The following is a 12,567-nucleotide window of genomic DNA, read 5'->3' as shown; positions in this document are numbered from 1 at the left end:
GTTACTATACTATCTAATTAGTGCAGCTAAGGGCCATATTCCCAAGTTCTGTCAAGCCCCAGAGCCCCCAAAAATAAAAGACTGTTTAGAGTTGAATATAAAAAACAGGATGGGAGAAGCTTATACCATATGGAGGAAGATAAAATGGAAAAAAAAAAAAAATTAGGAAATTGTGGAGTAGATGGTTGGATTTTAAAATATATAAAAAGATACCTGGAAGCGGTGGGAGTATAAGAAGGAACGTTTAGGATTGTACGATTAATTATATGCGGGGGGGGGGGGCGGGGGGTTGTTAAGTGAAGGAAAGAGAGAGAGGAGGCAGGAACATAGTTACAGACAGAAATTAAGGGGGGGAATTGGAAGGAAGGATTTGGGATATGGGCATCGATATTTGGATGGGGGGGTGGAAGGGTATAGGATAATTGAATTGGAATTTGTGTATATGTGAATTGTATTGGTACAAGATGATTTGTTTTAATGGAAAATTTTTATAAAAGATTAAAAAAAAAAAAAAGGGACGGACCTGTGTTCTAAAATCAAAGCTTGAGATACTATGGTGGAATGGTCAGGGGTCCAAAAGAAGCAACTTCCATTTTATTTCTAGCTACCAATTCAAGGTGAAATATGCCCTCTGCAAAACGTATAGCAGGTTTGCTAATAGTAAATGAGTTATAACCATGCCCAAAATAAAAATAAGCTCAGTGTTTAGCCTAACACATTGAGCAGAATAAAATTTCCCCACTAAACTATTGTTAAAGTTCTTACTCTAGCACTTGCAGTTTGTAAGTATCAAAACTGCTGGCTCCTGCTCTCCTAGTGTTTCCTCCCTGAATGTTCAGCCTTTACAGAGATTTAAAAAAAAAAAAAAAAAAAAAAAAAAAAAAAAAAAAAAAAAAAAAAACCCCACCACACTGAACACAGTCCACCTTCCTATCCAAAAATGCAAGTTAAAGTTAAACAGTGCTGTAAAAATCAAGCAAGCATGGCCTATCACAGTTCCTATAAAAGATAATGTCACCTTTGGAACTTGCTACATGTTCCACCTGTTTTTTTAGGGATGCTGTAGCCACCCCTTCCTGTGACAGACGTACAGGCAGACGTTGCTACATCCCATACGGGCAAGCAGATATACTAACAAGTCTGCAGGAGACGTGCATGGCACCAGCGATTTGCTGATCACTAGTGCAATGCTTTAGACTCTTGCGAAAAAATAACCACATTTTATTTTTTTACTGAAAAAAAAAAAAAGTTAATATTTGGTCAAAAGGTAAACTTATCCTTTAAAGCATATATTAATTCAACTGAAATGGTTTAATCAAAACTATACTCTTGAAAACTGAATTTACAACTCACGCCATTTTGTTTTATGGCAGAGTTGCCAATTTTTTTCACTCATTGTGGACCTGTCGCTATATGAACAACACTACTGGTCAAAGTTATATAACTTTTGCCCTAAATATAGCTTATTGGGCATGGTGGATATCACAACTCAATCCCATGAAATAATAATTTCTATCCCAAAAACCTATATACTCTGTACCCCCCTCGTTCCATCCATTGAGGAGTGGAAACACCTGGTCAATTTAGGCATTCCCTTATTTTCAGATCACTAGTTTTGGCCACCACATTAGGCACCTTTCATACAGGGCAGAATCTGATTATATCCACAGGGGATCTGTGCACCGATCCCCCTGCTGATCAGAAAGAGCAGGTGGATGACAGGTTTGTGTCCACTCAGTATATGCAGAGCAGACAGACCAAGCCCACACTGCTGTATGAGCAGTCGGGTGTAAACTGACTCCACTGTCCATTTATACCAGACAGCTCTCTAATCCCCCTAGACAGGGGGGGGGGGGGGGGGGGGAATCCCCTTCCCTTTTTAATTTTTGATTTTAGCAGACTGGATGTTGGCGAGTGTAAAGTGCAAACGACAAGGCCAAAATGCAATATTGTATATCCTTGATCTTCTGGTCCTCTGACATCACTGTGTGGGTTCATGAATACTTCCCAAAAAAAAAAAAGTTAAAGTTATCTCAGGCAAAGAAGAAGTCATATCTGAACATGATCCAGAAATACAGCCGTCTTCTTTGGGCCAAAGCTCATTTAAAAGAAGTCTGTTGCAAAGTGGAAAATGGTGCTGTAATCAGAGGAATCGAAATGTTACATTCGTTTTGGCAACCAAGGGTGCTGCATCCTCTGGACTAAGAGGAGTAAGACTTTCCAGCTTGGTCAGCGCTCAGTTCAAAGGCTTGCATCTCTGATGGTATGGAGTCACATTAATGCATAATTGCTGCCACCAATTTCAAAACCTTATTTTTTTTTTTCTTAAAATTGTACATTTTCTCAGTTTAAATATTTGACATGTTGTTTTCTATTGTGAATAAAATATGGGTTTATGAGATTTTCAAAATCATTGTGTACCATTTTTATATAGATTTTACACAGAATCCCAACTTTTGTGGAATTGGTGTTGTTCATGCATGTTCCTTAGACAATGACTTGATACTTTTGCTTTCCTAAAACATCATTACAAAAAAAACACAAGAAGGTTCATGTACTCAACTGTTTATTGTTTATTTGTTTTGCATTGTACTTTGTATTTACATATCAAAAACCCAATAAGATATCAAAAAAACTAAATGGGGAGGATGGTCTTTTACATTTGGGCAGATTTTAGTAGTTCCACACGCTCCTCTCATTTCAGCTTGGCAATGGTTTCCTTAAGCTTGGCCTCATCTGCACCACAAAATTCCGCAACCTATAAGAGTAATGGAAAATGATGTTTATTTTATCCTTACAGTGCCTTTTAATACTCATACAGTTCTGTATTCTAAAGAATTATACCGAAACACACCAATCATAATCCTGTCAAGAAAATTAAAATAAAATAGGTCATGGCCAGATGCACCGTATGTGCCTTTTTTTGAGCATTGCTTTCTGCATAGTTACACCAGGAGTACAAGCCACCTTGCACTTTCAGTATTTTCTCAGTCTTCTGACTGAGGACATATTGTCGTAGAGTAGAGGTACTTCAGTATATAATGCCAGAGATGACTACTGCAGCCAGAGCTGGAGATTATATAGATTTATATATTAGCCAAGAGTTGGATATCAAGAAGAAGATCATGATCCCTCTGTTGGGATGTTTTATTCAAAAGAGAATGTGGAAAGTATCCATGACCTAAAAGAACTAGGTATACCACACAATGAAAAAGTATACTAACCCTTTATAAAAAACAAACAAACCCTATAAATCATAGAGTGCTTAAATAGAAGTACCCCACCCTAGCAAAAAGCTGCACTTTACATCCATACATGACTAGCTGTCATTACTGTTTGGAATACATATAACAGGAAAAAAAAAAATTATACAAATGGATAGCAGGTTTGTAACTTACCTTTTCTTTGTTTTTGTAAAACTGAAAAGTAGGCATGGCTTTGACGCCACATGATTCTGATAACTCCTGCATAAAAAAGAAAGAAGGATATCAAGAGCCATATGTGATATTGTTGCAGATACGAACGAAAGGTAAGAGGGAAAAAAAAAAAAAAAAAAAAAAAAAGGAAGGACCATGAAAGCAACAGGATTCCATAAAATGTACAAAAATATATTGTATTCATAACCCTTTCCCATCCTTCTTTAGATTAACGTTCCCCCAGGATGCCCCAAGCTGAGGGTATAATAATCTAGGTCTCTTTTGACAGATAGCAGCCAAAAACAGTTAATTTTTTGTGTGCGTTTGTCACTCCAATAAAAACACAACAAAATAACACCTTGTTCTCTTTTTGTTATTACAGGTCAAGTATCAAAAAAAACGTGCCCTTCAAAAGGTTATGCATGCATGCAGACTGGTCAAGTTAGGTTGTTCTGCTTGAAGTTTGTTCTGTTTCTGCCTGAGCCAGCTGCTCCCTCCAAAGTCTGGTACTCTAGTGAGCATCGGAGGGGCTGAGCACAGAGCAGAGACTGATAGTCCCTGCTCTGTGCTCAGAGTGGACCCAAGAACTCAGATTAGTGGTGTTTGATCACTTAGTTCTCTGTGTAGAATTGGCAGGAGACAGCTGCAGCTTAGATTGATGCTGCAACCATCTAGGCAAGTATGTAGGCTTTTTTTTTTTTTTTTTTAATCCTGCACTTTTTTAAATTGCTAGCAATTTTAGTAGAATTATTGAGCTACTCAAAAACTTGCTTGTATGCTCCTGCTCTTAACAAGAAACGTAAAGAATGCTTACTCTGATCACCCAGCATCTGATGCCTGCCAGTTTCTTTGCCAGCATCTTCTACAAAGCTACTTCTGGGTTCTGGCTTTCAACAGTCTTGACTGGCTGGTGCAACGTCATTCACCCCCAACATGCAGACCCCATGCCGGAAATGTAAATGGTGCTGCACATGCACAGTTCACTGTCTATTCTGCAGAGGACTGAACAGGCAGGTACAATAATTGTATTGCAAAAGAGACATTGCATGTCTCTTCTGAAATACGAAGAACCTACCTGCTTATAAATTTCCCCCCATATACTTTAGGAGGTAATTAGATTGTGTAGGTGCAACTAAGCTAGGGATTTCAGGAACAGCTTTGGTTCAAGATTTTGTAGCCTATAGATTTGAGAACCAAAAAAAAAATAAATAAAAATCCCAATTACCCGAGCACTGGTACAGAGTACAGAACACACACTACAGGGAAGTATTATATGGGTTCAAATTCATGCAACTTACTGATACGTCATCCACGTCTACTTTACAAAAGCATACATCAGCATGTGTTTTGCAAAGTTCCTGAGAAAGAGAAAAAAAAACAAAAAACAGGTTTTTAAATATAGATTGAGCTTCTATGCCTAAACTAAACAGTTTATGCTATAGACCTCCATAAGCCCTTAACCAATTCCAGTTCAGGCCAATTCTAACATTTCTCTCATGTTAAAACTAGCATTTTGTTTTCTGGTAGAAAATTACTCAGAACCCCTGAACATTATATATTTTCTGAAAGCAAAGGCCCTAGAAAATAAAAAAGGCGAGTGCTGCAATTTGTTGGGTCTCAATATATTAGCACAGCCATTTCTCAAATGCAAAATTTTCAGGAAAAAAAAAAAAATGCATCTTTGTGCACACAAACACAATACCCATTTTTTTGGTAGAATACAATAAAAGATGTTGCACCGAGTAAACAGATACCAAACATGTCAAGATTTAAAGTTTTGCATGCCCATGAAATGGCAACAAACTACAGTACCTAAAACTCTCCATAGGCGTTCCTTTAACTGGTAACCTGTAAAGGTTTCTAGAGTTAAACACGAGCTCTGGTGCTAGGATATTTGCTTACACTCAAACATTTGTGGTGATACCTCACATGTGTGGTGCAATCACCTATTATAATTGCATGCAGGACCTGCACATTTATTTGTATTTAATGGGTTTTTTTTTGTTTGTTTTTTTACACATTGTTTCTTTAAAAGGTTTTATTTTCTATCACCTTTCTTGTTATACAGGATAAACAACATCCCTTGTGATAGATTCTCCTAGAATCTCCTAGATTGTAAGCTCGAAAGAGTAGGGCCCTCTAACCCCTCGTGTGCTGTTTGTTGTTGCTGTTCTGTTTCATGTATTGTCCCCCCCTCTATTGTACAGTGCTGAGCAAACCCTTTGGCGCTATATAAACTCGATATAATAATAATAATAGCGCCTGCAGTGTCAGGTGGTCTTTGAAGGATCTCAAAAGGGACCCCTGATCTCTCCTCTGCTCTCAAAAGCATCTGAATAAACCAGGATTGGTTTGACCAGATGCTTGCCCAGCTGATAACTGCTAGGTAACTTAAACCAGAGGTTACATAATACACCTTGCTTTCGACTTCATTTGTCAGAGATGGGGAACGAACAGATTTTTTTTTTCCCTCCCTTTGGTCTGCAGCCAGCCTAACCAATTATAGCATTCCTGGGCTCCCCACAGCACCAGGGCCCTTCCACACCCTGTAAAAGTGATTGGGCAGCTGTGGAGCCACTCTGACCACTTTTACAGTAAAGCCCAGCGCCAGCTGCAAATTATGATACCAGGATCATGGCTGCAGCCATTTGCACCTATCAGTTGAATAGAATATCCTTCAAAAGACATGAAAGAATGCCAGCCACACTCCAGACTTGGCTCCTGTTGCTGTATTTGATTGGCAGGAAAAATTATTGCATACAATATGTCTCCCCCAAAAACCAACCTTCCTTGACATGTTTCACCACTTCTGGCCTGTTCACAAGGATAGGGGAAATCATGAACTTTGGAATACTTATTGTTGTAACAGCATCATGTTCCTCTAAATATTAGAGCATGGTATCACTCGCACTCTGCTGTGTGTTTTTGTTGATAATGTAAATCATATCAAATTTGTTCAGAAAGTGTAATATATTTGGTAGGAAAAAAAAAAAAAAAAAAAAAAAATGCATGGGTGTGAACCAGGCCTAAATCAAGGTTACATTTCACAGAATTGACGCATCACAATGACAAACAAAATACTTTCTACAATGTAGAACATCTTACCTCAAATAAGGGAGCAATCCTTCTGCACGGTCCACACCATGCTGCAGTGAAATCCACGACGACCAGTTTATTGCCCGCAGATTCCAATAAATCATAAAACTCTTTCTGTTCAATTAAAACCATCATAAAAATTAAACCTTTCATATGAGATTTCTACTAGTACATCATTTCTGCAGTTACAATCTGTCCCTAAACGCTATTACATGAAAAACACAACCAGTTTGTTACTTCTCAAAACTGTTAGTAGTTGTGCAACAACAAAAGCAAGCTGTAATATTGATTGTACACATACACACTGCAGATATATCATTAACCACTTCAAGACCAGACTGTTTCATCCCCTTCTGGTTCAGGCCATTTTTCAGATTTCAGCACTGTCACCCTCTGAACAATGATTACTCAGCCATGTATCACTGTACCCAAATTACATAACTTTTTTTTTTTTTTTTTAAGATAGAAAGCCAGCTGTTGGCTGACATCACAGAGCTGCGCCAGGCTCTGCAAGGACCCCAACAAAAATGTCAGGATTCACCCAGATGCCTGATCGGTAGCTTGGTCAGCCTCTCAGAAGGCAGTTGAGAGCCTCAGCCAGCTGCTCCTGCCCCCTCCCCTGTCCAGCCCTCTAGTGAGTGCTAGAGGGGCAGAGCAGAGAGCAGTGACTAACAGTTACGAACTGAGAACAACGATTATGTGGTTGCCCAAACCAAGATGATGCTGCAGGCATATATTTTTTTCTTTTTTCTTTCCAGCCAGCAACGTTGTTTAATGTAAAAGCAATCCTAGTGGCTAATAAGCCACTGGATCGCTTCTACAGGCGGAGGAAGGGGTTCCCCCCCAGGGACTGGAGCCAGTGATTCCGCTGGGTGACCATAGAGATGGCCCAGGACTGGAACAGCCCTGATCATCCCTAAGAAACCGAAAGCAATGAGTATTTGTCACTTCTAGTTTCCGTCTAACGTAAATAGGCTTTTTTTTTAACCCTTCCCTCTTACTATATCAAAAACACACACCAAGCCAGTGATGCACAATTACTAAAGAGTAGTTGATCTGATGGATTTAGATTTACAATATCTTGGACTTATAATATAAACTCTTTTTAGGGTTTAGCTAGTTTTAATCTCTATAATTAAAGGATTTTACTTTAGGCATTTGTATGCAATCATCACACAAGAGTAATTTCAAGATGAAACCACCTTCTCTCTGTAGGCAGTATTAGATACATGATAGGCTAAACAATTAAAGGAATTTTCATAAGGAGAATTGGTCTTATGAGAAATACAGACTGCCACGGCTTCACTGTCCTTCTGCAACTGCTAGCTGCCTTGGTTTTGTGCTGACAATTTAAACTGAATTCAGGGAAGAAAAGCCCTTTACCCTCTTCTCCAGTGCAAGGGTTAACTGCCTACAGGATGATCAATAAGGTGATATACTTGCCTTATTCTTTGTTCCTCCGGCAGCCAGCTATCAATTCTACTGACCAACACTCCTAGGTTGTGGGTGGGCCCTGAGTGCACTCATGTACAAAGCAGGACTACTGGTCCTGTGATGTATGGGATGAGGTCCCAGAGCTGTGTACAGTTGAGCAGTGAAGAAAAGAAGCTTCAGGAGAATAGCTGCATGATGAGAAACAAGCCTGCGGTAGTAAGGAATAAGGGAAGTGTATTGCCCAATTCATCATCCCCTTGGCAAACAGAGCCGTTTACCCATGAATTGGGGAGAGGGACCCACTGCAAGGTTTCCCCCCCCCCCCCCCCCCATCCAGAGTCCAGCTATAAATACTCTGAGTCACTGACCCAAAAGATGTATTCAGGGTCAGAATCTAAAAACCTGAAGCTTATTGGTTTCTATGCAGAGCTGCACAAGAAATTGCACTAAACCCAACAGTCTTAGCAACAAATATGGAGCACTCGATGGACTCCGTCAATGTACCAAGATGCATTTTAGGTTGCCCATTTTTATTTTCTAGTAAAGTAGATTAATAAAAGTTTTTCTAAGGCTAGGGGTGAGGTGTACAGCCAACTCGACACAAACAGCTTCATATAATAGCCAGGAGTCAAAGTTTTTACAGAGCCTTGTCTGATGCCTCAACCAGAAAAAGCTTCAACTGGAACTTCAGTCGGCCTCCTTAAAGCAGAAGTTCCACTTTAAGGACTGCTCCCCATTAAGGAGTAGCACCTTTGGGGGGGGGGGGGGGGGGGAGCAGAATTTGTTCTCCCTCCCTGTAATCTTTTGGGACACATGACAGGTCCCAGAAGACTACAGGACCATTCATGAAACGCTCTACTTGTGCATGCGCAATGGGTACCTGGCTGTGAAGCTGCAAGCTATCACAGTTGGGAAACCACATTGAAGATGCCGGCCTCCTGGAATACAGGACGGCCGGTGAAACGGGCTGTGGGGGACACACCACAGGATAGGCAAGTGGATGTTTTTTTTTTTTTTTTTTTTTTTTTTTTTTTTTTTTAAAAGTCAGCAGCTACACTTTTTGTAGCTGCTGACTTATTTTTTGACAGGGTGAGTGGAACTCCGCTTTAAGTGGTTACGCTCCCTAGATGTCACCATTATGACACACATGTGCAGATGAGCTCACAGACTCTGCCCAGCCTTTGGGTCCTGGCAGAACCATTCAGCGCCATCTGTGCATGAGCTGTGGAAGTGCTGCACATATGCAGAGACAGGGAAGATTTCTCACTACCCTATTAGAGGTGTTTTGCATGTGGGCAGCAAAACCAGTGTATGTGCAGAAACTAGGTACCCCCCTGCACATGTCAGATTCAAACTGCCTGCATCGGATTAGGCTCAGTGCTATTCAGCTGAGAATTTTCTGCCTGGCTCCTTCAACAAAAGTGGATTGACAATTGACTTTGGTGAAGCTGGGTGGAGTCAACATAGAATATGTTTTGGTTGATTCAATAGGAAACTACAGTATACAGAGCAGCGAAAGGCTCAGTACACCAGCAAGACAGATAATATATATATATAGACCCCAACAATATTAAATCACAGTACTAGGTACACAACCGTTGTAAAGCAATATTAAGCACTGCAGCGCTATACACGCTTTCAACATGCATGTATTCTGCAGGACTCTAAATATCATTTATCAAATGGCATTGTTCATAATGTAAGATATTACACAGCCGGATATTCTGCAGCCCGTGCAGTTCTGGCCTGATTTACCTAAACCTGGAGTTTCAGTAAATTAGGATTACTTACTACTCCACTCAAAACTGGTATACTTACTACTCCACTCAAAACTGGTAAAAGTGCCCCTTTACCATGTCCTTTCTGATTGCAGAGCCCACACATCCATTTATCCATCCTTGCTGACCTGTAGTCAGTACTGTGAGAATACAGTACATAGAAATTTGAGTGCATAACATCTTCATTTAATACACTCACAATTATTTGGACTTTATTTCGTAAAGACTAAAGGCGGCTAGCCATGTCATGATGATACAGCATACCCATAAAGCTATGTGTAATGTCATCCATATAAGGCAGGCCATAGATTATGCAATTTTCTTCCACCGCAGGTTGAAGGAAAGCACATTGCTCAATTATTGCACCACAGTCAGTGTTGATGGGGGAATCTCTCTCGCAGTGCCAGTGTTCTGCCAGAGGGTAGCCTTCCCTGCCAGCAGAACACAATTAGTGCTGCCAGCAATAGCTGGTGGTGCAATTGGTCGGGAAAAAACCCAATAGGCTTGTTGTACACAAGGTGAACAATAGATTGATAGATTGTACAACCAGGGTGCCCATACATAGACTGAAATGTGGCTAGTCCCTTCTGAACCAGCCAAATTTGTGATCCATGTATGGCTGGCTTAACCACTTCCCGTCTGGCCCATGTACATAAAGGGAGCAGTGCAGGAGCGGGTTGCCGTTCAAACGGCGCTCGCATTTACAGCCGGTGCCGTGCGCGCACAGCGATCCGGTGCCTGCTGTACGGGACCTCTGTGTGAGGTCCCAATCATATGATCACATGAATACTAGTAAACAAGATGTCACTTCCTGACATCATTGCTTACCACAAGGGAAATCTGTGAATGATCACAGAGATCACATAGTACAAGGCAATTCACAACAGCCTTGTACCATGTGACAAGCTGTGACCAATCACAGCTCTCACAGTATTTCAATCACAGCTCTCACAGTATTTCTCAATGGCTGCAAGAATGCAGGGAGATGGGAGATGGCAGGTGCATCTTGCCCACTACCTATCTCTATTCCCTAAAAGTAATGCCAAGACAAGGCGGGGGGGGGGGGGGGGGGGGAGGGGTAAAAATACTTGATTCACACATTTACCTCTCCTCAACTGCTCCCACTTAACCTGCAAAAGCAGTGGGTGGGGTGTACATATGTCGCAGTCACAGTGCTTTGTGGCAAGAATTAAACCCCATCACATTTGATGGGCCCACTGAACATGACCCATTCAACTGAATAAGGGCCATGCCGCAAGTTGCACATGGTTGCAGGAAGGTGGTGTGGTCTTTTAGGGGTTAAAACAGGTAATGACATAACGCCTTCTCACCGCCTGTCAAGGGCCCTCTAATAGGAAATTCACTGTGAATCTCTTCAGAAGGCTAAAGCTAATGTATACAAACCCTTAGGGCTCATTCGAGTGAGGAGAACTATTCCGCCACATAAAATGAATGATCTGGCTGGTACCAGGATCTTGTGGTTTTAGCTGTCCATTTGCTTTAAGAATGTAACATGTGTTTAATGTTTACATGCATTCAGCATTACAGTATACTTGGGCCCAATTGACTGCCGCTGGCTAATGCGTAAATATCAACAATCTGCAGTCACCTGCGCTGATAACAAGCTATTGATAGTGTTCTGCTGCCTACTGTCCTTGCTTGTAAAGAAACAGGCGGCCCGTGTCACCTAGCAGCCTCGGTTGCCGGGAAACAGGCGGCCCGTGTCACCTAGCAGCCTCGGTTGCCGGGAAACAGGCGGCCCGTGTCACCTAGCAGCCTCGGTTGCCGGGAAACAGGCGGCCCGTGTCACCTAGCAGCCTCGGTTGCCGGGAAACAGGCGGCCCGTGTCACCTAGCAGCCTCGGTTGCCGGGAAACAGGCGGCCCGTGTCACCTAGCAGCCTCGGTTGCCGGGAAACAGGCGGCCCGTGTCACCTAGCAGCCTCGGTTGCCGGGAAACAGGCGGCCCGTGTCACCTAGCAGCCTCGGTTGCCGGGAAACAGGCGGCCCGTGTCACCTAGCAGCCTCGGTTGCCGGGAAACAGGCGGCCCGTGTCACCTAGCAGCCTCGGTTGCCGGGAAACAGGCGGCCCGTGTCACCTAGCAGCCTCGGTTGCCGGGAAACAGGCGGCCCGTGTCACCTAGCAGCCTCGGTTGCCGGGAAACAGGCGGCCCGTGTCACCTAGCAGCCTCGGTTGCCGGGAAACAGGCGGCCCGTGTCACCTAGCAGCCTCGGTTGCCGGGAAACAGGCGGCCCGTGTCACCTAGCAGCCTCGGTTGCCGGGAAACAGGCGGCCCGTGTCACCTAGCAGCCTCGGTTGCCGGGAAACAGGCGGCCCGTGTCACCTAGCAGCCTCGGTTGCCGGGAAACAGGCGGCCCGTGTCACCTAGCAGCCTCGGTTGCCGGGAAACAGGCGGCCCGTGTCACCTAGCAGCCTCGGTTGCCGGGAAACAGGCGGCCCGTGTCACCTAGCAGCCTCGGTTGCCGGGAAACAGGCGGCCCGTGTCACCTAGCAGCCTCGGTTGCCGGGAAACAGGCGGCCCGTGTCACCTAGCAGCCTCGGTTGCCGGGAAACAGGCGGCCCGTGTCACCTAGCAGCCTCGGTTGCCGGGAAACAGGCGGCCCGTGTCACCTAGCAGCCTCGGTTGCCGGGAAACAGGCGGCCCGTGTCACCTAGCAGCCTCGGTTGCCGGGAAACAGGCGGCCCGTGTCACCTAGCAGCCTCGGTTGCCGGGAAACAGGCGGCCCGTGTCACCTAGCAGCCTCGGTTGCCGGGAAACAGGCGGCCCGTGTCACCTAGCAGCCTCGGTTGCCGGGAAACAGGCGGCCCGTGTCACCTAGCAGC

General features: G+C 43.3%; 1 protein-coding gene across 1 annotated transcript in view; it reads right to left on the bottom strand.

The window, feature by feature from the left end:
* Positions 1–2,549: 2,549 nt before the first annotated feature.
* Positions 2,550–12,567, bottom strand: part of LOC149473678 (thioredoxin-like) — a 14,865-nt gene continuing 4,847 nt past the window's right edge. The window contains exons 2-5 of the mRNA XM_089674745.1: positions 6,522–6,626; positions 4,715–4,774; positions 3,399–3,464; positions 2,550–2,758 (exon numbers count right to left, since the gene is read on the bottom strand). Coding sequence (XP_089530871.1) covers positions 2,696–2,758; positions 3,399–3,464; positions 4,715–4,774; positions 6,522–6,626 — 294 coding nt within the window. The 3' untranslated portion in view covers positions 2,550–2,695. The remainder of the gene's footprint in view (positions 2,759–3,398; positions 3,465–4,714; positions 4,775–6,521; positions 6,627–12,567) is intronic.

Source organism: Staurois parvus, unplaced genomic scaffold, assembly GCF_062004578.1.
Source record: "Staurois parvus isolate SC_StPar_1 unplaced genomic scaffold, SC_StPar_1.0 ptg000012l, whole genome shotgun sequence".
Taxonomy (NCBI): domain Eukaryota; kingdom Metazoa; phylum Chordata; class Amphibia; order Anura; family Ranidae; genus Staurois; species Staurois parvus.
This window is presented reverse-complemented; position numbering and strand designations above follow the sequence as displayed.